Raw genomic sequence first — 25,778 nt, forward strand, 5'->3', positions numbered from 1 at the left:
AGAAAAGCTTCAAGAACCTGTGTTTAATTTTGCTTTGTCCTGCTCATGCTATTAATAATACTCCTATTTCTCATCAATAGAGCACGTTCTCATGTAATTAATGAGCTGCAACACACGAACTGGTTACAAGCGCCACGTCCTAATGCAGGTGTTTATCCATGTTATGCTGCTTAAATATTTTTGTCCTTTTTTAATATTCCTTAACCTTCATATGGCAACTGATCCCAAATTACAGTGAAAAGGAATCCATAACATAACATAACTTAAAACTATGAAAGCTTGTGAACGTATTTTTCACAGAATGCTTTATAGACAGTCAAGGGTTGGAAACTCTCCTTTTATTGCATATATTTCTTCTTATTTTACAAATAATTATAGGCACTGGTACAAATGTTCCTTCACAGAAGGTACATTTCTTTTTTTAAAAAAAAGGGCTAGGGCATCATCCAAAATAAGCTATTTATTGTTCATTAATATAAAATGTATTCATATTTCTAGGAGGTGTCATATCCAAACCACTGTTCATCCAAATTTCTTGTATGATCTGCTCCCTGCGCTCTATCCTTTCAGCCAGTTCCGCCGCCTCTGTTGAATTATAACCTGAGTAAGAAGGTCTGTAAAGTCCCGCTATCTCATCCTGGACATCCGAATCGGAGGAATCTTCCTCCTCCTCCTCATTTTCACTGTTCTCGTATGCTCTGTCACTTTCTGGCACTAAGTGATTCTTCTTTCTGTGCAATTTCTGGAAGTCATTTGAGCACGACACACGGATCACCAAAGCACACAGCGTGAAGATTAATCCCACACAAACGCCAGACACAAACAGGAGAGCAGCTCTTTCAGGGTGATCTGAAATCAGAAAGCCAGTGCTTAAACACTTCACAAACTCTGCCAAAGCCTAGCTACAAAAAAAGTCAGCTGCCGTTTCCGAAGCGCCCCACATTATGCAGCCATAATACTGGGGTGCGCTTGGGGGAACAGGGGGTGAGGGGAGGCTTTTTCAGTCATGCACCAAAACCACCCTGCATTTGCAGTCTGAACACTGCCGTCTCTGCCTCTTCAAATTACTGTGCAAAAATCCCAGCCTCTTAATAACATTATAAAATAACAGTATTATCCCATCTTTTTATTAGCAGCTACTAGCATTCTCAACCAGCTACCAGAAGCATACCCTTTTTTTTTTCCAGCCATCCTGCCAAAACGGGCCTTACCCTCATGAAAAGGGGGCATGGGAAGAACAACTCTGGGGTCCCTGGAGCCACGGCAGCATCTCCAGGCCAGGATGGGTAGAGAGCATTTTTCTTTCTTGACATAGTCTGAGATCACTTCTCAGTATAGCAACAAGTGAGACAGATGTGGAAACGGCCCTTCTCGATGGGTTGTAAAATCCAACCCTGGCTGCTTGGGGTGTTGCTCGGAGGCCTCAAGGGTGGTGGGGTCTGGGGGTTTGGGAAGAGCTGCTGGGGGCAGCCAGGTGCCATAGGCAGGGATGGTCTGTCTCGCCGTTCCGGCAGGCTGTGTCCGCCCTTCGTGATGGCGGGGGAAGCCCTTGTAAAGGCTGTGGGATGACACTTGACAGCTGCATGGTTCCTACCATTTTCTAGAAGAGCAGCAATCTTAGCTCCAGAATTGCTTCTCAACATCAGCCTGTGCTCACTTCCAAAATTTGTGTCTTCTCCTGTGGTGTTAGAGATCTGGTGATCACGAATTTATTTGACTAAACAAAATTTGCCTTAGTGTTGCTAAGTCACAAAACCTGCCATGCCCCATACCAGAGATGGCTGCGTTTGGTGGTTTGTTTTTTTTTAATGCCCCTCAATGATCCTTACATGTATGCAAACTAACATTTCCAAAAATGGATGTCTCCAGCGCTGCTCCCAGATCAGGACCAGGTTTTCCAAAATACTGAACAACTGACAGTCCCCATTGAAAATACTAATTAAAAAAATCTTGGCTGCAGCCTCTAAAAAGTTTGGATCCTTCAAGATGGAAAATATTCTATAAATACAAATTACGCTGCAATTGTCCCATCCACAAGACTGTGATTATATTGTAATAACACTGTTACTATAAACGTGGGATTACCAGTTGTGACCTTCTGAGGTGATCTTCCCTCTTCCCAAAATGCCACAATCTAATGAACCAAACAATCTCAGCCTCATTTTCCTACCTCTAATGTATGCAAATGTAGCCAAGGAGTTGCTAACGATAATTCCATCTTCCTTTGGAAGTCTTGATTCCTTTGGATCAAGGTCGACACCTGTAACACAGGGAGGGATAGCAAATTCAATCATATCACAGATGATGAAGCTGCTAAGCTGATACTCACCCAGTAACTTTTGAATCAACAAGTCTGTCTAAAACACAGGCAGGCCAGTGCTGTGCTGTAGGAAACTTGCAGAACATTAGACCAAACAATGTTTGATAAATAAAAAAAGTATTGAAATAAAGTACAAATAACAAAGTACTGAAAATACTGAATATCTAGAAAATGGCAAAATTATTCAAAAGAATCTATTACCAAGTGAAACCCCTTGCCTATTCCCATTAAGCTTTCTGAAATAATTTTTTTCCATTAAGCTTCACAGCTCTCAAATGGACTTCCCAGCCCAATCACTGCAGTATACTCCCATTATTGATGACGGCAAATATGCATTAGCCACATCATTAATATGATTTGCCTTTAAGAAGAGCACGTGTTGGCATAACTCTTAAAAGACTCTTCACCCTGAAACAACTGCAGTTTCAGTTTTACTCCTCCCATGGTTCAGTCAAAGTTAGAAGATCGCATGCTGGTTATGGGTAGGTCTGGATGGGTCACTCATTTTGCAGCGGTGCTGTGACAGCAGGACCGTGCTCGCGTGGGTCCTGTCCTGCTCCCAGCCCATCAAGAGCAGCTATTTCAGCAGGGTTTCCATTACCTTGTCCCACCTCCCTCAGACCAAGCTCTGCAGTGGGAAAACGTCCTATTTCAATCAAAGACAAAGGAGAGCAGCAGACCGTATTTTTTTGATGGTACGTACCATCATTCTGTTTGACGGAAGACTTGCTGTCAGTGACCACAGGGTTGACAGCTGTGAGGATAAATCTAGGAACTGAAAAGACGGAAGACAAATTGGGTACTGTTAGTATTAGGAACCAGATCCTCAGTTAATTACCAATCCCACTGCTAAGGCCGGGTTTATTAATTGGGTTTCTGATGGTGGTATTGAATGGATCAGAGCAGGTGGCTCCATCGCTCAGAGATCGGAGTGGGCAGCTGCATCCGGAGCCAGCACGGGCAAGTGCCAGCCCTGCCGGTGTGCAAGCCTGGCCCGGGCGCTGCAGCCAGCCTCAGCTTTCTCGGTGGCCCAGAGATGCTCCCTCACACCCGGAGGACAGGAGCGTTTGCAGAGGTGGTGCGTGGTGCAGCCCCAGGCAGAGCTGTGCTGCTTATCCCCTGGCCGGGGCTGCTGCCACTGCGTTGCCTTGACTTTTACTAACCTAGTAATACTTTAACCTCGACAGCTGGCAAATGCAGGGCCCTGTGTACGTGGGAGCCCCAGGAGAAGGGCTGGGCTCTGTGATATGTCCTCCTCCCTCCACCACCACCCACAGATCTGGTGCACCAGGCGGCACGGCACCGGGATGCTGTGGCATGCGATGGTGGCAAAGAGCACGCTGCTCACAGGGTTAGCACTGGGGGGGAGGAAAAGGAGGTGGGAAAGGGAATAAAGTAATTGGGAAGAAGACTGAAAGGAAGGTGGGGTGGGCAGGGAAGGGAGAAAAGAGCAAATGCGGCAGGCAGAGCGAGCCTGAGGGATGGGATGCACAGGTAGAGCACCAATAATTTTCACCTAAAGATCAGCAAAACACCAAAGGGGACAGATAATGAATGCTGCTGTCTCTTGCTGGAGGTTAGTAAGGGCAGCTCTGGACCTGTGACTGTATTCACACACCGAGCCCTGTGCCTGTGTGGAGCTCCAGGAATATCAGTGCAGCTGCATACAGTGAAGGGACCTGCCCCCTTGTTTTCTGCCCCCTTTTTTTTCTACCCCACAAGGGGTGTGCCAACCGGTGGAGAGGAGACAAAATTGGCCAGCAACTGGGCTACAGTCAGATGCTGAACTGTGTCTAGATACTGTTTTTTGATGAAGATAATACACTGTAATTCTCAGAGCAATGTTTAAAGTCTTGTGTGACATCCTCTGCACAGCCATGAGACAAATGGTCGCCAAGGAGGAAGGTGTTCAGGACAGGAAGAGAGGCGCTGGATGGGAGTGGGCTGCATCCTTCTCATTTCATTCATTTTTTCCCTTGATAAGTTTTCACACTCTTAAAATAATTAAAAAAGCTAAAAGCAGGTGCATCATGCAGACACTGAGAGTTCACATATTCTGTGTTAGATGAATGGGCCCTTCAGATACCCAGACCTTGGCACCTGTTCCCTGTACTACGTGAAGGCATATTGATTGATTTTCAGACTGATGTGAAGGGGGGGAAAAAAGGAAGAAATTTCAAGTATGAAGCTCACCTCTATCCCACATCATAGAAACATTTCCCAACAAATAGTGTTAAGGAAAGTTAAATGGAACAGAGGAGACTGAGGTTTGGGGCTTAGCATAGCTTTCGTTTGAAAAACAACTAAAAATAGTGCTTCTTTCTGAGCAGAACTTTTCTTTGTGTGTGGGCTCAAAGTCATAGCTGTTTCCTTTCCTGACAGAGGAATTTTTTTGGGACTCAGCTCCTGTTTGCAATAGAAGGCCCACAGAGATAGTGGAGAATGAGCTCATTTCTATTTTGGCTTGTACCTCATCTTAATTCTGAACTGTTTTCCAGCGGCAGAGTATTTTTGTTGGTGCATGAGGCAGACAGCAGGCTGGTTTGTTTTCAGACTGCACTCTGAATTTGCAGGCCTGGCTGTTATGAACAATGTGCATGTGTTATGAACAACATCCTGGGAGGACGCACCGTCCCCAGCGCCATTGTGTGACCTGAAGCTCCTGTCGCATGGCCTCGTGCCCAGGCAGGGGCTCCTTCACCTGTGCTGATGTTCCTCCTGCTCCCCTGCCAGGTGGAACTTCCCAGGGCTTTGCTTGCTACAGATCTGAATCCTTTCCCCATGTCTTCCCATTGGGTTTGAACGGCTATTTAATATGCCATTCAAATATTTGTTGTAGGGGGATGCCTAATTCAAAATGGCATGGACAAAAAAAGCTCCTGACTGCTTGCATTGTTAATTTTCATTATGGCTTCATTTCAGACATGAGGACTTTAACTAGGATAGGCTGCATCAGGTTGCTGAACAGAATAACTGGTACTATCATGAGGAATTTTTATCAAGATAATCACATCCATACTACAACTTGTGCCAGCACTACTTTGTCAAGTAGGGCTGGAGTTGTTAGTCACCTACCGCAAGATGCCAAAGGCAGCCCACAGATGATGGATTTTGAATAGCATGCAGGGAGTGCAGATACAACACCGGGCATCGTGAGCTGTCTTTCCTGAGAGAGGATCCTGAAGTCCAGCCTCAGCAAGAGCCAGGGGTCACCTCGTGCAGACATGAGATGATGCTGAGCAGGTCACTGGGGCACTGAGACTGCGAGAAACCCACACCTCCTGGCTCCTGCTAAGTTCTTACTAGCAGGAATTAACTGCAAAAATAAAAATGTAGCCAGACACACTAGCACTAACTGGTTGCTGACCACTGAGGTGGGGAGTATTATTTTTTTCACATTCCTGACCATGACAGAAATACTTTCGAGTGTGGCACAGCCCTCAGAGAACATGGTCTGATCTGTTGTGCTCCTGTCGCTTCAGGGGGAGGCCTATTTACCTTACCTTGGGAAGCATCAGGTTAGCAGGGATCTTCTAGTGAGGGGAAAGAATGTATAATGTCATTCTGGAATATGCCCAAACTCCTCCCATATTCACTAGATGATCTGTAAAATAGTTAGACCTGCAAATCATTGGCTAACGCTTCAGATTGCACGGCTCAGTAGGATTTGGCAGAAGAAAAAGTCTTCAAAATGTGCCAGCAACACACAAGAACGCTATTTATTACCCACGTGTTTTTGCAAAACTAGTTCACTAAATAACAGAACGCATAACCTCACTGCAAACAAACACAGGCTGGTTTTCTAGTACACAGATGTGCAAGAAAGAATGATCTGTTATAATTATTCTTACTCTAATTAAAGAGAATTCCATTAGCTCATTCATAAAGTTACTACAACATGAAGGCAACTGCACAATAATACAACATATTAGTGCAAAGGCAGATCTCCAGATCTCTTCAAAAATATAAAGCTGAATTTCTGCAGTGCCTCTCACCTGATGACTAACTCACAGGGAGACTGAAAAAGAAAATCTCTCATGCCAGCAAGGAAGCAGCCAGGGCTCATTTTCCTCTGATCTTCAGGTACACGGTGATCTGGTAATCAATCCTACACTGCTGTTCCCAAAAGCACATCTCAGATAACCTGTGCCCTTTGACCACTACTTGCTAGAGATGCAGCAAAAGGACTCTATGATATGTCCCTGTGGAGCTACTGCTGTGACTCCCTATAGACCAGAAAGAACCAGAAAGGAGCAGGGCTGGCAACTTTCCAAGCAGTGCACAGTAAGCAGGGTGGTAACGTGGTGAAAAAACTTCTACGTATCCTCTGGTTGAAGCAGAGGCATGTCAGAGACAATCACGCTGACCCTCACCCTTCCACCCCACAGCTAGCCAGCAACAGAAAGCAGAGCCTGAGGAAATCTGTTTGAGGCTTAAGAAATGCACAGCCATTCCTAAAAATGTGCAATACCAAACTAAGGCACCACATTAAAGTACTGCAACCACTTTTCTCTCACCGTTATTGACATTACACTTTGCTGTCCCACAGCTTTTGCTTTTGAGAAGAATTGTAGGGAATTCTGCTTTCCCCTGATGTAAATATATTAGTCTATGGTAAAGAATATGGAAAACTGTTCCCACTTGTCTGAGGAATGAACTGAAGGCAGGCTTCAGTCCTGCAAGGGATGTATAACCTTCACTTTTAGTGAGACTTTGCCCATGAGAAAGGAAATCCCTCTGCAAGGCTGAAGGCTGTAGGTGTGCTCATGTGAATCAAATTTCAGGACTGGGCTTGTACACAGTGCTTCAATTATGCTGGACTGCTTTACCTGCACCGACGGCAGGCAACACCAGGTTATTTTTCCTAGCTCTGTTGCAGGTGAATTCTGTAGAACAGACTCTTATTTTGATAGTATTTCTCAAAATACTAAACCACATACTTTCTACTTTATTGTCAATTACATTTTATAGGAAAAAACCCTTAATGCCTGAGTTTACATTAGGTGCAGCTCTGCCCATGGGATTGTTCACACATTTCGTTGTTCTTGTACAGCTCTGTCACAAACTTCCTATGTTAAAAGGAAGGGAAGATTTAGGAAGCCTGTGTGCATGTGTGTGTGTGTGTGTGTGTGTCTGTGTGTCTCCATACATGTGCACCATTTAGCACTGGTTTGCTTTGCAAGCAGAATGACGGCTTTAAAATGATCATGCATTTGCTCTTACCACATGCATAGCTGACGTTAAGGTATTTTGTCACTCCAGGTAAGCATGGACTTCCAAAATCCTGGCTAGTGACAATGATTTTGCATCTCTGTTTCCCGTAACACCTTTTTGATAAAACTTCTAGCGCCGTATAAGACAAACAATCTGAAAGAAAAACACATACCATAAATATACAACACTGTATCAGAAATGATAGCTGCTACATGCATGACTAGAGATACAAATCTGCTATTGATTTCAGGCTCATGTTTGCCTATGCAGGATTTCAGAATTAGGTATTAAGATTTGTCAATGCAAGGAAGTCAGCTGCAAGGAGAATGTGAACTTGCAGCAAGCTAACTACCTCATGCTGACTTCCAGGTGAATGCGCTGGTTGCAGTAAGATTCATGTCAACCTCCAAATGAGGTGCCCAGTATAAGATCTTTATGTTCCCCTCATGATCACTTGCCAAAAATAAGCCCACTCAAATAGCTCTCCATCTATTCCATCTCAAGATGAGTGTGCAAATAAAGGGAGATGCAATGCTGTCTGCAGGTCTTTCTCTTGGTCCCTGGGTTATTGAGATGATTTGATGGAATGCCTAATTTCAGTTCAAGTCAGGTGAGATCAATTTTTGTGTGTCACAACAGCTAGGACTACAGTGAAGTTCGGTGTATTAAAGGTAGCTTTTGATTTATTATGCCAGTTGCTGGTAGGAGCCATTCTGCTGTGCAAAAAGGTCAAAACGGGCTCAATATTTAACCAGGGAAACATTTGGCTTCTTCCTCCCATACCAAATTCCAGGCTGTTCTAGTAAGGCTGCCAGGACAAGCCAAGTTTGCGTGCATAAACCAACCCCAATGGCATCTATGCTGCACTGCCTTCTTGCCCTAATTACATGAGGTAATCCACATCATTTTCAAAGCTACCCCTGACTTTGTGCAGATGAAGAGAGTCCAGATTGCTGAAGCTCTCCCTGTGGACTGAGCAAGAAGCATGTGCCGTGTGTGAAAACCTGCCTTGCTAACATCTACGTTTGGAGTTGGGATTTCTTTATTAAAGCCTTATGCCTTCTACCACATTTTATAAAATAATGAGACTTGATTAGTAGGATTTTACACTGAAGCAGAAATTATTTGAATGGGAAAGTGTATGTGTCAGACAAACTTTAAAAAATCTGCTTTAAAAAAAGAATGTCTCTAGATGTGATTAAATTCACAATATCCACATGTACTAAACTCCAAGCCACAAAGCAAAAACACTCCTTAGTTTTGGTTTCTAAACAGAAAATATGCAGAAATAACAAGTCTGGAGTAAGTAATACTTTTCTGAAGCTGTGTGCTTCCAGTCAGCATTACCTCACGCATTTCGTGACTTTCTGTGGAGGACAGATATTTCTCACTCTAGTCTTCTAAGGTAGGGACACTCTAGAGGTCTGAAAACATATTTCTCTGAGCATTAAACCAGTCCTTCTTCCTGTAACAAAATTCAGATAAGGATGGCACCTTGTCTCCTTCCAACTACTGAAGCTCATTTGTGCCTCTTCAAAGGAAGGAGAAATAGTGCTTGCAAAGACACTCCAAAGTTTCCCCAAATCAGTCTTGTTTGGAAAGAAAGGGGAGGTTTGAGACTGGAGTTTTTGACAAAGACGACTCAACTTTAATATGTGAAAATGGGGCAGATTTGTGATTTTTAGAGTTAATCCCCTGACACCAGCACTAAGTCAGTCATATACTTGAGAGGAGCCAGTGGGAGACACTGGGCTGATTTGTTTGTTTGGCAAAGGGCTCGTGGGTTACCTTTGGACATGGATTTTTAGGAGAGCAACTCTTTGTTTGTCTTTTCAGAGACCCATGTGTCCCAGCAGGCTGCTGGGCAGGCAGGGAAGGCTGAACTAAAACATTGGATAGTTCTGATTAAGTAACTCGTCTGTTTTAGTCTCCTTCCCTGGCAATTTTAGATGAGTAAGGATATATTTGGGTGGACATTTTGGGCAGCCAAGTAGCTTATTTTGGCAAGTACGGAAACAACTGAAGAATATCAGAAGGAATTATCAGATGATTCATAAAAGAATGGATTGGGAGCACAACAGCAATCTGGCAAACCGAATTATGTTTTCTACAAAATTTCCTGCCCTGGGAGCTACTCACAGTCTCTTAAAAAACAGGAGGCTGTTGTGCTGATGGTTTTCTACAAATTTAGTGATACAGTGCGTACATGTTTCATTTTGCCTTTGGTAGATGTTTGCTCATGCTTCTGTGGGAGTTAATAGCTCCTTATCGTCTATATTCATGTTGGATTTGGCTCTTCTACCTGAGGAGCCAGTTGTCATATGCCTGCAGGCTCTTGGCAGGCCAGTTTTTGGAGAACTTCCCATGGCTTGCCTGGTGTCACAGGTGAGTAAATACAAACCAAGGCTGGCTTGCTTTTGCAGGACAGAACAGAAGTTGACTGGAAAGACCTATAACAAAAAACCCTCTAGCAGCTTCTTGTGGTCTAACAAGATTTTGGCTTTTAGTGATTCAGTCGACAAATGTTCAATTTTTTTCTCTCTGGTTTATGTGTGTCCTTGCTATCTCCCCACTGGCTCTCCCGGCAGCTATGATGCCAGCTGAGCAATGAGTTCAGCTGGGAGGAATTCTGTGTACTCAGTACCAAAGGCCACTTTTTCAACGGCTGTATCTTTGTTCAATCTCCCACAAGCAGACGTTACAGAAGTGTATCTGCACCAAAGTCAGAGGAATCCGTGTGTGCTGAAGGGACGTTCAAGCTAGTTTTAACCAAACTTGCTTGGGGTCTAATAGCAATCCACCTGCAGCAACACAGAACTCACGCTAGGAATAACTTATCCTCCTTCTGGTCAAATACCTTACTGCAGTGTCTGAATGAGGAGAGGATTCAGTCAGTGCTGAGTAAATGAGTGGATAGTCCCACTGAATAGTCCCAAAGAAATTGCAAATCAGGAGATGAACATAAATATGCAATGTGTCTTCTTTCTGAATATCTAAGTAACATTTGAGCTACACACGTTTACGGGGCTTGCTAAATTGGTACCATATGTTTAAAATAAGCTGCCTCTTGAAAGGCACATTCCCAGCATGCTAGAAAGCTGGTGGCATCCACCAGCAATGGTGGAAAAGGCAGCAATGTGTGGCTGGGAAAACACTCCATTCTTCACGCCTTTCTTCCAAAGTTGCCTGCTACACACCAAGACTGCTGGTGGATCTTTTGAAACAGACATTTACATGGATGGCATGGAGATACGGGTGTCAAGAAGAGGTTCTTAATTCAGTAATAAACTAGCAAATCTGACTGCATCTATTTAACAGTTAGAGTAGAAAGCCTTGTTTCTGGAGGAAAGGCTCTTTCAGCTCCCTAATTAGCTTTGTTTAGGAAAGTTTTGGCATGCAAATGACATGCCATAAATCATGCACGCTTTAATGAGAAGCAATTTGTCTTCTCGTTTCTCAAAGCTTCTCTCAATTCAGACAGGAGGAGCTTTCCCTCCCTTTCTTTCCACCCCACCACACAAGACCTGCAGGTGATGGAGCAGCCAGAGCTGGCCTGAGCGTCTTGTGCCAAGCTCTGGCAACAGCATCCTGTCACACCCTCTCCAAACGTTACTAATTGCTGTCTTCTCCCACATCACTGTGCACAGGGCGAGCCTCAAGACATAGTAGGTAGGGGATGTGTTTCAAATGTAGATCTGCATGACATAAAAAGTAACATGCTGGTGAAGGACCAGAGGACCCAAAAAAGAAATCCCTCCACAATTTGTCACTCCAATACTGGACCCCAGCTGCTTCTTGCTTTCATCCCAAACTGCTGGCTTATGCTGCTTTATGCTTTCTGGGCTGTGCCTACCCGCAAAAGAATAAGGAGCTTGCTTTTAAAATCAACTGAAAGCAAAGATTTCACACTACCAAATCGGGATGGCTTGTGCTTTGTGGAGCCCAAATATCAGCTCTGGGAATAAGAACTGACAAGGGGAAACTATGGAGTTCGGAGCAAGCTAAGGCTGCAGACTCCTAAAGAAAGTTACCATAATAATATGTTAATTTATGCAAGAGCATGGCACACAGGGTCCTGCCTATGCATCAGAAAACGGCCATTTGAACCGCTGATTCTAGCAAAAACACACAATATGATCAGCAGCACTTATGAAAAGTGCTGCTGATACCTTTATACTCCAGGTCCAAGTATTGTTAGTAAACAAGGTAGTATGATACACTAAAAATACTACTTACTGCCAGCACAGGCCATTCCTTAGAAGTGAATACAGCGCCAAGGCTTTCTGAAAAGCTGCACCCTCTCTCTCGCTCTCACTGCAGTGCCTGTTGTGAGGCCCTTGTAGCCTGCATGAGATTAGCCCATTGCTTCCTTTTATTTACAAGCAGCTCTGAGTTCAGAATTCAGCCTGTAAGTATTTTGCACAAAAACCCCTACCTGGTCTTTCTCTCCTTCTTGTACGTGCATACGCACAGAGTGGAGGATCCATTTGCCAGCACAAACACCAAGGGCAAGAGACAACTGGAGCTCCCCACTCCCTGGCAGCAGCAGGAACCAGACTCCCTCTGCTCAAACGCTTGTTGCTGTTTTGCACCATTTGGGTCTGCATGTACACAGGCAGGAGCTCCTTGGCTTATTTTAGACTCGAGTGCCAAGTGTACTTTTCCAAACAGTTAAAAAATCTAAGCTAGAAAAAACTATACACAAGAAAACCCCTGAATTGCTAGTAAAGAAAACATGAATGGATGAAGTGATGTGCATCTGAGTGTGCTTCAAGCAACTTCAAACAGCTGCTCAACCAAATGTGAACCTTCCCTGTTCATCTCAGTAGAAAGTTAACTGGATCTAAAAACGGTGGCTGCTCTCTTCTTCCCTTCAAACTATTGCTTCTCATCCTGCACTGCTTTCAACACCTTTTCTTTTTGGGGAGCTTTGTCTTGACAAGATTTGTTGGGGCCAAGGGGTGCACTGCGGGCACCTTTTGGGGCCCAAAACACCTACTAAGCTTCCCAGTTTGCTCAGGCTGACACAGACAAGGAACTTTTCATACTTGATGTCTGCAGACAGAGAGAGTGGACTTAAAGATTTTTGTGGTGGAAGCCAAATTGAACAATTTATCCTTACTTTTGCACCCATAAAATTCAGTTGACTGTTGTCTCCCACACCCAAAGTGGCAAGGCACTAGTGGCAGAAGCTGCAAAGGGAGAGGTCAACCTACCCCACGTCCCTGAGCCCTGGTCCTGCTACAGAACACTGCCTCTGCATCTACCCTGCTCACACCATCCTTCTGCCTTCACAGCTGGAGCACATTTGCTCTTTCACCATGTCCCCGTAAGAGGTCCTATGCTACGTTACTAAAACAACTGTTCTGCAGCCTCAGGTTTCTTCCATTCAGGAGCCTGCCACTTGCATGACTACCCCACATGGCTTGTGTTTGAGATCAGCCCCATAGTTAGCTAGTAAACATACGCTAAGCAGATGATGCTCAAGAATGGAAGGGCATACCCAGGCCTTGAATCAGTGAAAACTTGCAGTCTAGAAAGGACTTAGTCACCTTCTCTGTAGCAGCTCTGAGCTACAAGCTCTTGCTTCTTCCTCCAGCAGAGGACTGGGCTCAGTGTTTCTGTTAATTGACTAAGCGCTCCTTGAAGTGCCTGTACTTCAATATCCAGCATCTCCTAAATTTTGGCCAACTTACATGGTTTGTGTTTTATGGCACCTAGAAGTCTATAGTAAGCATGAACCTAATAACTTCAGTGTGTAAGCATTTCCAGATTTTCCTATAGCTGTTTGTACCTTTACTTCATTAACATCTGCTCTCAAGAGACTTATACAAAGGACTGGCTCACACTAGGATGAGTATACATCTCTTAGTAAGAGAAAGAAACCAAAAGCTTTTCAATCTCTGTTAGTAAATAAGAGATGTAGGCCCTTTGAACTGACTACAATACTGATACAGAAAAGAAAAGAAAGAAAAGAAAAGAAAAGAAAAGAAAAGAAAAGAAAAGAAAAGAAAAGAAAAGAAAAGAAAAGAAAAGAAAAGAAAAGAAAAGAAAAGAAAAGAAAAGAAAAGAAAAGAAAAGAAAAGAGAAAAGAAAAGAAAAGAAAAGGAAAGAAAAGGAAAAGAAATAAAAGCAATCACAGTATCACAAAATACTGTTATATAACGAAATTATGACGCCTTGTTGGGCTGGAAGGAACCTACAGGATTTTGGAAATCCTTGCTAACACCCCTTCTTCTTAGCCGAATGCCATTTCACTGGGAAGAGGGGATTAGGACAAAACCCAGCCCCAGGGTACATCATGCCATGGTGCCAAGCTGTGATGAGAGTGCCTGAATTCTCCATCTCCCCCCTCAACCTCCCAAAAGTAGGAACAGGTAAAAGAGAGGGCTGTGCTGGAAAGGACCTTACCTTCCAGCAATGAAGATATGCAATTCAGGGCTCTGCTGGTCATTAGTGCCTGAGGGAATGCACATCTGACCAGCCAATGCACATCCAGGTGAAATTTCGGGGAAGGACATTTTAGTGTTCTAGCTTGCAAGTTGCAGCTAGAGGCGACCCACTACCAAGCCTTCTTTCAAGTACTTTCATGTATTAACAAGAGTAATTTATGATTTGAGAAGTGTTTGTTGACCTGAATCTTCCTTGTAGTCTCTAAGGTAACCTGCTCTGGCACAACTCTTTAACTTATTTTGGCCAATAAACTTTCTCTTTCCTCATGAGCATGTTAGTATGAATATAAAAGAGCTAGTATGCCAGAAAAGGCAACAAGTCACACAGGAACAAACTGCTACGGTTTCCTGCTTTGGTGCTGGGCACAACAGATTCCTCTAAGCAGAACCATCTGCTCCAAAACTGCACCCAAAAAAGTTTTAGTTTTCTTGTGAAGTTTTTGATAATCCTAGTAAAACAGGGAAGTTACTTTCTGTAAATTCTGTACCGTCTTAACAGTGCCAGTCATTTGAACAGCTGCAGAAGCAGGACACTGCTTGGAGTTTTTTATTTTCCTGCACTGATCCAGAGATCTTATAATGGAAATAATTCCCTGTGCTTCAATGAACTCTGCTACTTATGGTAGGAGTTTACTTTGCAGAAGAAACTTTTCCTGAAGGCAAAATATCCTAAAATGCCTGGAGACAAGATTTTATGCACTGTTCTTTGAAGGGGCAATGGTGACCACTCATAGGAATGAATGGCCCTGATGACAAGTTAGAGAGCAAGACCAGAGACATGTAAAAATACCATATTTCAGTTTGATGGTGAAAGTGATAAAAACCAGGAAAAATGTTTTATAGTGATCTTACATGGAAATTTCACATTCTTTGACAAATCCTCCCTCTCCCCCAAACTGCATTGAGCAAGATGAGTTGTCCTAAGCACAACTTTTTGTTTCTGGTCATTTTTAAGAAAAGCAAGAGACATTTTGAAATGAAAGGTGCAAGTTACACACATAACTAGGTATCAGTCTTGGGATTGAACTAGTGTTGTCTTATCAGCTATAGTACACATTAGAGAGTTTCTTGTACTCAGTAGTCCAAATCTTTACCCAGATTCAAATCTTCTCTTTGTCTGAATCAGAACAGGGACTTGAATGTATCCTTCCCATAACCCATTCTGTGTGGGCTTTTCAGTTGGCTTTGTCTTGTGCTAAAGCTGTTCCATTGCCTAGGGTAAGCAAGACTTAACCAGACCAGAGGACAACTCCACTGCGAAGGCTTTATCTAGCAGGGATGACACCATGATACCATTGCTCTTCTTCCTCCTCTGTATTGAAAATGGCACCCAATTTACATTATTAAACTGCCTCGGAAAACTAGTGCCAAGAGGAGGCTGTCATGCTAAATGTTGAGCTGAGGCTCAGGATCCTACAAGTGCTCCGAGGCCACACAGGTATCACCAATACCAGAGATGGATTTATATACTCTATTTCCTATATGGAGAAGAGCCTTTACGCTAAAGAAATTCCATGTTTTCCTGTGTTCCCTTCGAAGCAAAGCTCCGAAAATCTGTCAGCTGATTTGATAGACTGTTCAGAGAAAAGCGGTTGTTCAGAATGCATCTGTCTTCAGTCCAAAGCTGCCGTTTGTCATTAATTGCTTATCAGCTATATTACATGTAATATGAGGTCACCAAAAGCTAGAGAAGTATCTAATTAATTTAATATCCAGTACTCCTAGAAGGACCGTATCAAGTATGGACAGCTGCAAAACTCTTGAGCTCAACAGAGACTTCCAATACTTATCATTAGGACCTGCAGATGTACTGCATAGTACTAAAAAAATACACCTCACAGTTTCCCTGGGATGCACTGAAAGAAATGGAAAGGGTCAAGCACTGCCTTTAGGCTGATATGATGCATAAACGTGGGTAGAAACAACAATGGATGTGTGTTGGAGCAGATTTAGTTTTTGGTGCAAACATATACAAGTATGTGGGCTCTGATTCAGGAATGAAGAGCAGCTGAAATAAGTTTTCTAAATTGTCTCAAATCGTTAAAATCACATTGACATTCAAATTACCATTGCTTTCCCTGAGATAAAGGTACACGGACATTAAAAAAGTCTAATCATGCACCCACTCACATCTGTATGTGCTTAAATAATCACATAAATAAGATTTAAGCTCAAGATGGATAGATCTGGAGTCAATTGGATTTGGCTTCTAAGTGCTCAGTCTTTTGTGATAACTGAATGTGTACTCCCAAGCCACATAGGTGCTTTTGAAAGTTATACTCACTGCAGTGGGTTACTGGTACCATGCAGGAAAAGGCCAAGCACTTTCATTAAGTAATGGGAAATCTATACAAGGATCTACCTTCTATAGATCTACCTTGTGTTTGTCTCAGGTTTTATGCTCTCTCCTACTACCACAGTTTTAGGTTGCTTTATAGAACACAAAACCAGCAACAGCCAGGGTGTGGCTCAAGAAGTGCTTGTATGCAGGGGGCCACAGCAGAGAGTTTGTTGCTATTGCAAATTCTTTCTCTATTCATATTGGGAAACTTTATCCAGTAAGACGGGTTTGCAGTATTCTGATCTGTGAACTGTAAGTGCTGACATTAGAGGCAAGTGAGTGATTTCCAGAGGTGAATTAAGTGCAAGAAACAAGTACGATAGCAGCCTTTCTTGATCAACTGAGGTACCCCTGCTCTGCTTTGCGTCATACATTAGCATTACCATCATGAAGGATGTATGGGTCTGTCAGAAACCTGCTAAAATGTTTCTTCCACAGAACAGATTGGCAGAGCTAAAGTCTGTGTGAAGGACCACAAAAGATAGCCAGTGTGAAACACAGACCTGGCCATTTTAAATAGATTCTTGTCTAAGAACAGATTACAATTTTCAGCCAATACATTTTTAATAATATCTATACAACTAAACAGAAACATTGGCTTGCAGACAAATGGCTTTTAAGACTAGTTATTGATCTCTTCTTGATGTTCACAGATGCTTCTCGTAGAGTTCACTTGTAGCATGTTTCCTAGGAGTAAAGTTCAGCCTTTGCACAGGACTGGCATCAGTCATGTAAGTCCTTCCCTGCGTGGTATTAAGGGATGTGAACAACACACATATCTTGTGCTGGCCTTCTCCATGGCATGAAAATTTACTTTCATACCTTCAGTGTCAACCACTGAACATACTATTCATACAAGCATCAATCACCCTCACAAACACATGCTACTATAAATTTAGATATTTAGCAATAAAAAGTGAGTCATAAGTCATTAATGATACACCAGCTGAGACTACACAGTGAAGTCAATGACTGGTTATTGATGTAGACCATAAAACTACTTATGATGTTTTGGGTTCTTTTACCTATTCAAAAGGGAACGGTCTGTGTCTCAAAGTGTTCACAGTCTGACCAAAGTAATATTAATATTATAGCAACACTAGCATATTGTTTATATATTAATTACTAATATAGTGACATTAACATTATATATTAATATATCTATCAGGATGCACCTGCACTAGTAAATAAGCAGTGAGAGGGCCTGTTTCTGGCACTGCAATGCAGTGCTCTGTTCTGATAAGTATGGTCCCTGCACCCACCTGGCCTGGGCCAACAGCATCCTGTCAACAATTCCCCATCACAGCTGAGGAGCTAGCACAGGTCAGGGAGCAGCCCCAAGAAGCAGTCTGCATGCAGTCATCCTGCTTTGGAGGGTAAGAGTTTAGTACTACATACATAGGACATTCCTGTCTGCTGGACTTGGTGCCAGAGAGAAGTCCCAGGCACACTTAATTTTCCAGTATACTACCACAGTCTTGGAGTCTGGTTATAAAACAGCATCTAAAGCAATGGACCCTGACCTATGGACCCCATCCTTCCAGTCTGCATTTAGGGCAAGGAAGAGCTGGCAGAAACAGAGGTCAAAGAAGAAGGTAACAGTAAGACAAGGTGTCACGACACTCAGGTTGCCTAATCATTGTCAGAAGTTGGAGGAAGAAGAGAGGAAAACAGCTCATATTTAGTATACATCACCTAAGTTCAAGACAGCCAACAGAACTAGAGTTTTTGATGTTAATCATACTAAGGACTGATTAACTATATGAAAGTTTATTACTTTGCTGCATTTCTTACTCTGTGTTTCTCCCTCGTACTGGGCAATTTGTTTGAGTTTCAGAAATAATCTCTCTCATGTTTCAACTACTGGTGCCAAAATGCCATTGCTCTTGCACTTGAAGTTTTCTCCCTGTTTCTGTGCACCCGTTTGGAGAAGGTCTATCAACAATGTAAAAACATACCAAAGGGGGGGATGCGCTCCACTTCTGTCGAGCAGACGTTCTCCTCACGTGCCCATCTGCCATAGGTGGCAGAGTAGATGATAAGGAACTTGGACTCCTGACAGTGGAGTTTCAGTTCCTGGTTTTCACATGCTGATTTGGTTTTGTATTCAGCTAAAATAGAAGCAAATAACAATATGGTAGCATGACGCAATTTAATCAGCTGGACTGTTAATAGCAAATAGCAGCACGACAGAAAACAGCTTTTCTGCAAGTTCTGTTGTGAGTGATATGTGGCACTATTACAACCAGAGACAAAGCCAATAGCAAAGTGGAGTGTTTCCTCCAGCTGAATTTCTCCCATATGACTATCCAAAGCCTCCAGCTCCTTTTTGAAAGGAATTAAAAAGTTAAGTTTTGCCAATCTCCCCTCCCAGTGGAACAGCCTCCCCCCTTCCCGCCTGACTTCTTGGCTTGCTTTCCACCACTGCTCAGTAGGAGAAGCCTCATCCTTTCCTTTTGTCTCTCCCTGGGACAATGGTGCATTCTACACCTACGTCAGATGCCCGCCTGAGTGCTGACAGCCTCCGACCACTCATCAATCATGGGGATGGCTGGCATCACCCAGTGCCACCAGATACAGCACTGAGCGAGCGCCTAAGAATGGGAGGCACAAAGGCATAGGGACAGGCTACATATCCTGAGCCAGACAGTGCTCTCAGCTATATTTGCATGGCTCCCCCAAGGTCAGTGGGTTTCCCTGGGCGTGACTATCCAGCAAGGGCTCATTTGAAAGTTTTTTCTGACAAAGCCATGTGAATCAGGAGCCTGAGAAAAATACACCCCCTCCCTTTCTCAGCTGGCAAAGGCACGCTGGCAGCGTTTTCAGCACAGAGGTGGGGAAGCCACTGAGATTGTCTTCCAGACAGTATGGTTTATCCCTCCTAGGGATAAACCTCCTGGCCAAGGAGGTTTCTTGCTGGCCTAAGCAGCCGCTCTGCTTGCAGGATTTTACTGCTCAAGTCTTCCTGGTCTAGGTATGGTGGCAAACCTTTTTACTGCAGATAAGGCCAGGGAGAAGAGTTTATTCTGCTCCATTTTTTTGTCCTTCAAAAATGGGAAAACAGGAAAAGGAGGTTCCTGAGCTGAGCAGGAGAAAAGGGAAACCTTATTGTTACTGAGTGGTATCCCTGTGAGTGGAGTGTGGGTGTTGGTACTAGGGGAACTGGAAAGAGAAAAACCTCCTATCTATTCAATAAAGAAAACATTATTGTTTCATTTAGAATAGAACAGATAAAAAACTGGGTTAATGTTCTTGGTAATAGTCCAGTTTCTTCCATTCGAGCTCAACAGCAGTCACAAGTTTAAGTCTAAAAAGAGTGATTTTAAAAAATACTTGACCTGCTGCAGATTGTTACTTCTGCAGAAGCACCTGCCATACTATACACCCATATGGATCATGCCAAGAAAAGAGGCTCTGACCTGAGGGCTGACAGCCTAAAGCGGGGCTCTGTGTCTATACAGCTGCGCTCCGTGGTTGCTGGAGAGGCTATGGAAGTACAGACAACAGAAACAAACCCGCAAGTGGTATAAGACAAAGGTAAGAATACAACAGAGACCTCTGCAGAGATACAGCAACAGGAAAATACAATATTTCTAAATAGAGGAAAAACTAAGGGATTCAGGCAATTGCTTAAGTGCCCACTTGAAGGCAAGGAGATTGTAAAATATACTTAAGGGTATACTCCAGTGATTTCCTGAGTAAGGATGTTTTCCACAGACAACCCTAACAATATTGGTATCTTACCTACAACTGTAAATTTCCTGTCACATGAAATGATGTTATTTGCACTGGAACGGACCTATTCCTCAATTCTGAAGGCAGCACTTGCTGTTAAATACACTTTTCACTAGCTTTTGTAAAATCCAGATTACAGAGAATATTATATATTCGAAGTAGCTCATTTCCAGTGGGAAAAGTATTAAGCAGCTTATAAAAGTAACAAACAGGATCCCAATCCACTTTTGATTAGTAAAAAGAGATTTTGAATGACACAGACACAGCTATGATATTCAAATCCATCTACTATTAATGCAGTAATTGTAATATGTAAAAAAACCTTTATAAGATAATAAAACAGATCATAAAAATATGAAATTTCAGACTTTTTTTTCCCCCTGATGATTGGCCCAGTAAATCTCCCTGGGAGTTCTTGTGTCAGTGCTTTGCCAAAGGTAACACCTGCCTACTCCATTCCTGTATCTCTGCTCTGACTTCCATACTCTGCATAAATTGGCCCTTCAGTTTGCTTGCCATCCCTGTTCCTGTTCCACCAATGATGTCTATCCTAATGCTCTGATTAAAGAAAATCTCTTTTGTGCTTTCTCCTTTAGTTGTGGGATGGTATTTCTGAGTTGACTGGTGAACCTACCCATAAATCATCATTCAAATATTTTCTTTGGGACCCATTTCACCCACGCTGGGGATCAGCTGCCAAAAAAAGCTGAGCCCCCAGGCTACTGAGGCTTGTTCTCATATACAATAGCAACAAGAAAAACAATTAAAAAACACCAATAAATGAAACCTCGTGATGATTATCTTAATCTTTGTTACACTTTTCTCTTGTTTACAAAAAGTGCATTCTCTTTGTGGCAGGATTTGTCCCTTTACATATCAACATCAATTACCTGCATAGAATACAGGTGGTTCTACAATGAAATTCTGTACTAAAGTTAGCCACACATGCATATCCTCCAGCCATTATTCTATAAATGTGAGACAGTAACAGAGGATCTTTGAAAGCTTTGGTCCTACCTCGTTAAGTGTTTTTGCATATTCCTTATTATGATATCTTCTTCATCATTTGGCTCCTTAGCCCAAGCATCTGTTTTTGCTTTCAGTTCTATCTTTCTAATATGACATTATCATTGCCATCTCTTTAAAAATAACTTCCAAAACATTTTTCCTTTCTAGTCTGATGTCTGACATCTGACTGTGCCAAACTTCACTGGTCATTAAATTGGCAGCAAGCACACTGAAGCTGTAAACACAATGCAGAGCTAAGGTAAAGCAGAAAAAAACAATTTGCTATTAATCAAAGAGTCTCAAAACTTCAGATGGATTTATGCAAAGCCTTGTGCAGTGGTATTTTAACAAAAACAAACAACAAAACACACACAAAAACACATTTGCCTGATGTGGATTACTTACTAGGTTTGCATTTAAAGGATACAAGGAGGAATTTAGTGGTCCCTGGACACAGATCAGGTCCAAAAACCCGACTATTGACAAGGAGTTGGCAGGATCTCAGGTTTTGGCATTCATCCAGTACTTTCTAGAACAACGGGCAAAAAGGATAGGCTTGAAAACAAGGTATGAAGCTTTACAGCAATGAGAACACTTAGTTGTACTTTGTTCTATGCAGGAGAGAAATCATTCCTTCACACCTTTTTGGCTATAAACACATAAGAAACATCGGTATCACTGGATTTAAGCCACATCTCTACTGGACTTTGAGTCATGGCCAAGTTTATGGGAACACATTTATCACAGCGATGCCCATGGCAACTTAGGATGTTACAAATTTGCTGTTGTTTGCCACTTTTCCCTCTGCCCCCAGCCTGTCGGCCGGATCTCTCTGTGTGCCACCACAGCCTCAGTGGTGCTTGGGACTCCCTGCAGAGCCCAGAGCAACTGGGAACATGCTCAGTCCCCAGCCTCTTCACTGACGTGCCCGAGGCCCTCACACACCTCCTGATAGCATTTATGGGAGTGTGATTGTCCAGGTAAAGTATGGTAACTCAAAAAGATGTCTTTTTAACCATTTCATCTTGATCTACTTAAGTTTACCTGATCATGCTCTGTAGTATCTTCACTTGAAAGGGTTCTAACTAATGACTTGATGTGCTTAGTGACACTTAAGCACAACCATAGCTTTAAGCCATATGTAGGACCTCCTCCCTTAAGGGGCACTTACTTCTTGCTTGCAGTTACACACATTATCAGATATTTACTTGACTTGCCACTTGAACAAATTTCAGAATTGGTTTGATCGGACAGCACAGATGTGCTTGTCTATCCTAAGCCTGCTTGTCTTTTTTTTTTTTTAAATGCTGTTTTAAGGCCATATCTACCCCAGATTTTTTGGCCCGGCAATATACCATGGTCCTTACTGTGCTGCTTCACTGAAAGCGGCAACAGAGGACAATACAAAGGTCAGCAGCATTATACACAAAGGGTCACATTAGCGTTCCCACTTCATCAGTGGTTTCAGAGCTGTAGAATGTAGAGTGTTTCAGAGCTATAGAAAATATGAAGACATTGCCCAAGATGAGTCTGAGTCTAGTTTTTAACACAGTCACAAGCCAAAGCACCTAAAAAAACCAGTTTAAATGCAGCAGTGTACTTACAAAATTTTTATTCACCTTCAAAGCCCAGTTTAGAGAGGGCTTTCTATACACTATTTTTGGATAGTCTGTGGTGTTGTGCCCAGGATTCTTCATGTTTAAAATCACAGCAGACTGTGAAAAGGATGGCGCTGTCTCTGGGTCACCCTACTCTTAACAGCAGTAACTGTAAGATACCATTCTGTGATAGCTTTAGGTACTCCCATAAAACCTATGGGAATTTTTGCCTTGTTTCTCATCAGAAGGGGTCTCAGTCATACCAAAAAGCCTCATCAGAAATTTACCACTGTGATAGCACAAGCTGCACTCTTGTTTCCAGGCTGAGAGAGTTGGCAGTGGCTGAATCTCTCCTGTCAACCCTGGAAGCCATCCCTCCCAAGCAGAAATGATACACATTGGCAGCACACTGCAGCGATCCTGTAACACTCTTGCCTTTTTGTTCCCGTTGGTAGAAGAAGACGACTTGCATCCAACACTTTTTGAGCATTAAGTGCACTCTAAAGAGTTTAAAAGGGAAGGAAAAGCACAGCAGACTTAATTTTATCAGTCAATTCTTCCTTTACAGAGTTGGAAGTCAAACAAATAACTCCTCAATTGGGATTGTTCTGGAACAGGCCAGTGAAATAGAGTTACATCTTTAGCAAGTGAAGATAGCTGTACCCTGCTGAGTCACCTTCTGTTTGCACCTGAGCTGAATTATCTCCTGTGCATGTTTGTATATTCTCCTACTTAATGCAAACAGCAGTTACGTTTTCAATCATGTTGCTGTGCAAAAACACGTAACCACAAAAGCAAACGATACTCATAATGAGATCACACTGGGCTGTTAGTATCTCAAGATAGATCTAAATTTGCAGTGATCCTTTTAACAGGAGGTCACTGTGAAAAAAACCCGTTATGCTTCCTCCTGATGCAGGGTAGCATTGCGCCCAATTATGCAGACTGCAGATGCAGTTCCAAAGGGAAGGAGAGGAGGGATGAGATCACTGGTGTTCTTCTCTAAGAAATCAGTTTACAGGATGTGTCTTTTCTCCTTGACAGAACCAGAACTCCCTGAGATGCAAAGAATTTGTCTCTCTCATATTTGTGGCCTCATCAAAATGCTTTCATGCCTTTGATCAGTGACAGTGCCTGAATGATGATGATAGTTTATACAACAGTTATCCCATGCTGTGTTTACTATATTCAAGGGAAAAAACTGCCCACGGAGACCTCACAAAGGGACTCACAAGCTCAAAATATTCACTGGTGTCACTTCACTGTAGTCAGTAAAATGACATCAAGGATGCATCTGGCCTACTGTTTTTGGTGGAAAGCTGTACTTTCACATGGCCCATAGGTCATGTCTGGAATGTCTTTAGAAGTTGCAGTACAGCATGGGCAAGCCACAGTTCTAAAACTGCCCTAATATTGTTTCTGGAGAGAGGATATTACTGCCAAACCACTCGGTACAACTCTTCAACTCACTGGTGGTGGGAAATGATGTTCCCTGTTGTCAAGAAGCAATGTGTCAGCTGCAAGCACAGATGTTGCAAGCTTCATCAAAGCTTCTGTAGAGCATTTACAACAGCTTCACCAATAGAACATGTTCAGATTCCACTGACTACTCATTTTTGCCATGATTTACTGAATTTGGCCTAACACTGGGCATTTTCACTATGATGAAACAAGCCTTTGACAGCAGTGTAAGTCAGACCTTCTAAGCCTTGTTACAAAAGTCTCCACAGCAGAAAGTAATAATCTATGACATATAAATCATTTTAAGCTAGACTGAAGCAGGCCCAGCAAACAAACCATAGGATATTACTGATACAAATCATGTATTCATGGAAAATGCAGGTATCTGCAGAATATCTGCTTAGGATCTGCTGTTTAACTGTCATGGTGCCTTTTAAGTGAGTGAAGATAGGCATGGAACAAGCCAAACACCAACCAGAATACCATCTTATTCAGTGGATTTTTGACCCAGGTCTGTCAAATGTTTGTATCCTCTCCCGGGGGCAAGCAGGGCCTGTGTGATGGATTAAGACTGATCTGCTCAATATTGACCAGCCCTTGATTAGAAGAGAATTAATTATATTAGGGAACTTTGAGAGTTCCAAGTCTTATCAAAACTACAAAGTTTTCACAATCCTGTGGTAATATCCTGCTGGCCAGACAAATTCTTTCAGTTGCAGTACTTTTCATGGTAAACTGACACAGACACGATGTCATTTCATTCAACGTTGTGAACACTTGCCTTTTTCACACAGCATAGCTCACCGCACGGAAACCTTCAAAAACATTGTGTGCATTAAGAACCTTTACAACACGCGATACCTGCAAAGAGGTGGGTGCCACACAGTTTATGGGTTCTGTCATCCTGGTTTCAGGCTCCTGAGTACTACACATGTGGTAGTCTTGCCCGTAAAATGCTGACTGAACACTTATTGTTGAATGCCGAGGACAGTGCAGACTCAAATGTTCCCCATCGCAGGCATAGGCAGTATGATTTTGCAGAAGTTTGGTTAGGTAACCTAGAAAATATTCAGCTCTGTTACAACTAGTACAGGAAATGACAAGCTCATTAGATAATAAGAAAACCACAATCAGTCTCTGGAAAGGGCACTGTAGTCAAGGTTATACCTATGGCCCGCTGCCACACCACATGGTTCTGTGAATGGGTCAACCTTTACATGCTTGTAACGCTCAGGTCTGGAAAACAGACAACAAATGGGCTCAGGCCGTTGCCCAGTTGTGGTTATAAACAATCCCAGGGCGTGTTTGCAGAAGTTGGAAGGGCTATTACTTGGTTTCGTGGGCTAGACTCTTGCATTCCAGCTGGTTAAGGTATTCCTTACACCTCGGCTTAAACCGATGCTCTGCACTTCTGGGCTCCTAGGCAGTTGTGTTTCATACAAATGATAATAAAAGTGATTGTATCACTGAATCAGATACTAGGATAACAGAGGAAAGGTGGTCAATAAGTGCTGGACACCGGAGGTGCTGGACAGAAACCCAGAAGCAAGATACACAGAATTTTGTATTTGCTAGAGAGTCTGTTGGTGTTACCAGAAGAGGGAGAGGTAGGACCTGTATGCAGCTGTCCACCTGTACCATCCGTTTGC

General features: G+C 42.8%; 1 protein-coding gene across 2 annotated transcripts; it reads right to left on the reverse strand.

The window, feature by feature from the left end:
- Positions 1 to 396: 396 nt before the first annotated feature.
- On the reverse strand, positions 397 to 25,187 carry EVA1C (eva-1 homolog C). Of its 2 annotated transcripts, none has more exons than XM_009817073.2 (7): positions 24,991 to 25,187; positions 21,476 to 21,599; positions 18,286 to 18,438; positions 7,544 to 7,687; positions 3,024 to 3,095; positions 2,171 to 2,260; positions 397 to 849 (listed from the first exon to the last, which is right to left on the reverse strand). In XM_009817073.2, exons 1-7 carry the CDS (start codon positions 25,060 to 25,062, stop codon positions 461 to 463), a joined length of 1,044 nt encoding a protein of 347 aa, XP_009815375.2. In that variant the 5' UTR covers positions 25,063 to 25,187; the 3' UTR covers positions 397 to 460. The 2 variants fall into 2 exon arrangements, with proteins under 2 accessions (XP_009815375.2, XP_059678823.1); XM_059822840.1 differs by having other exon boundaries at positions 2,171 to 2,261; positions 3,016 to 3,095.
- Between the last annotated feature and the right edge of the window lie 591 nt (positions 25,188 to 25,778).

This window comes from Gavia stellata, chromosome 1 (genome assembly GCF_030936135.1).
Source record: "Gavia stellata isolate bGavSte3 chromosome 1, bGavSte3.hap2, whole genome shotgun sequence".
In the NCBI taxonomy this organism is placed as follows: domain Eukaryota; kingdom Metazoa; phylum Chordata; class Aves; order Gaviiformes; family Gaviidae; genus Gavia; species Gavia stellata.

Coding starts and splice junctions, on each gene's coding strand:
- EVA1C (XM_059822840.1), bottom strand. CDS start 25,062: ATGTGTAGTACTCAGGAGCCTGAAACCAGGATGACAGAACCCATAAAC. Junction 21,600..24,990: donor TGGCACCCACCTCTTTGCAG/GTATCGCGTGTT, acceptor CCGTTGTTCTAG/AAAGTACTGGATGAATGCCA. Junction 2,262..3,015: donor AACAGAATGATGGTACGTAC/CATCAAAAAAAT, acceptor CCCTGTGTTACA/GGTGTCGACCTTGATCCAAA.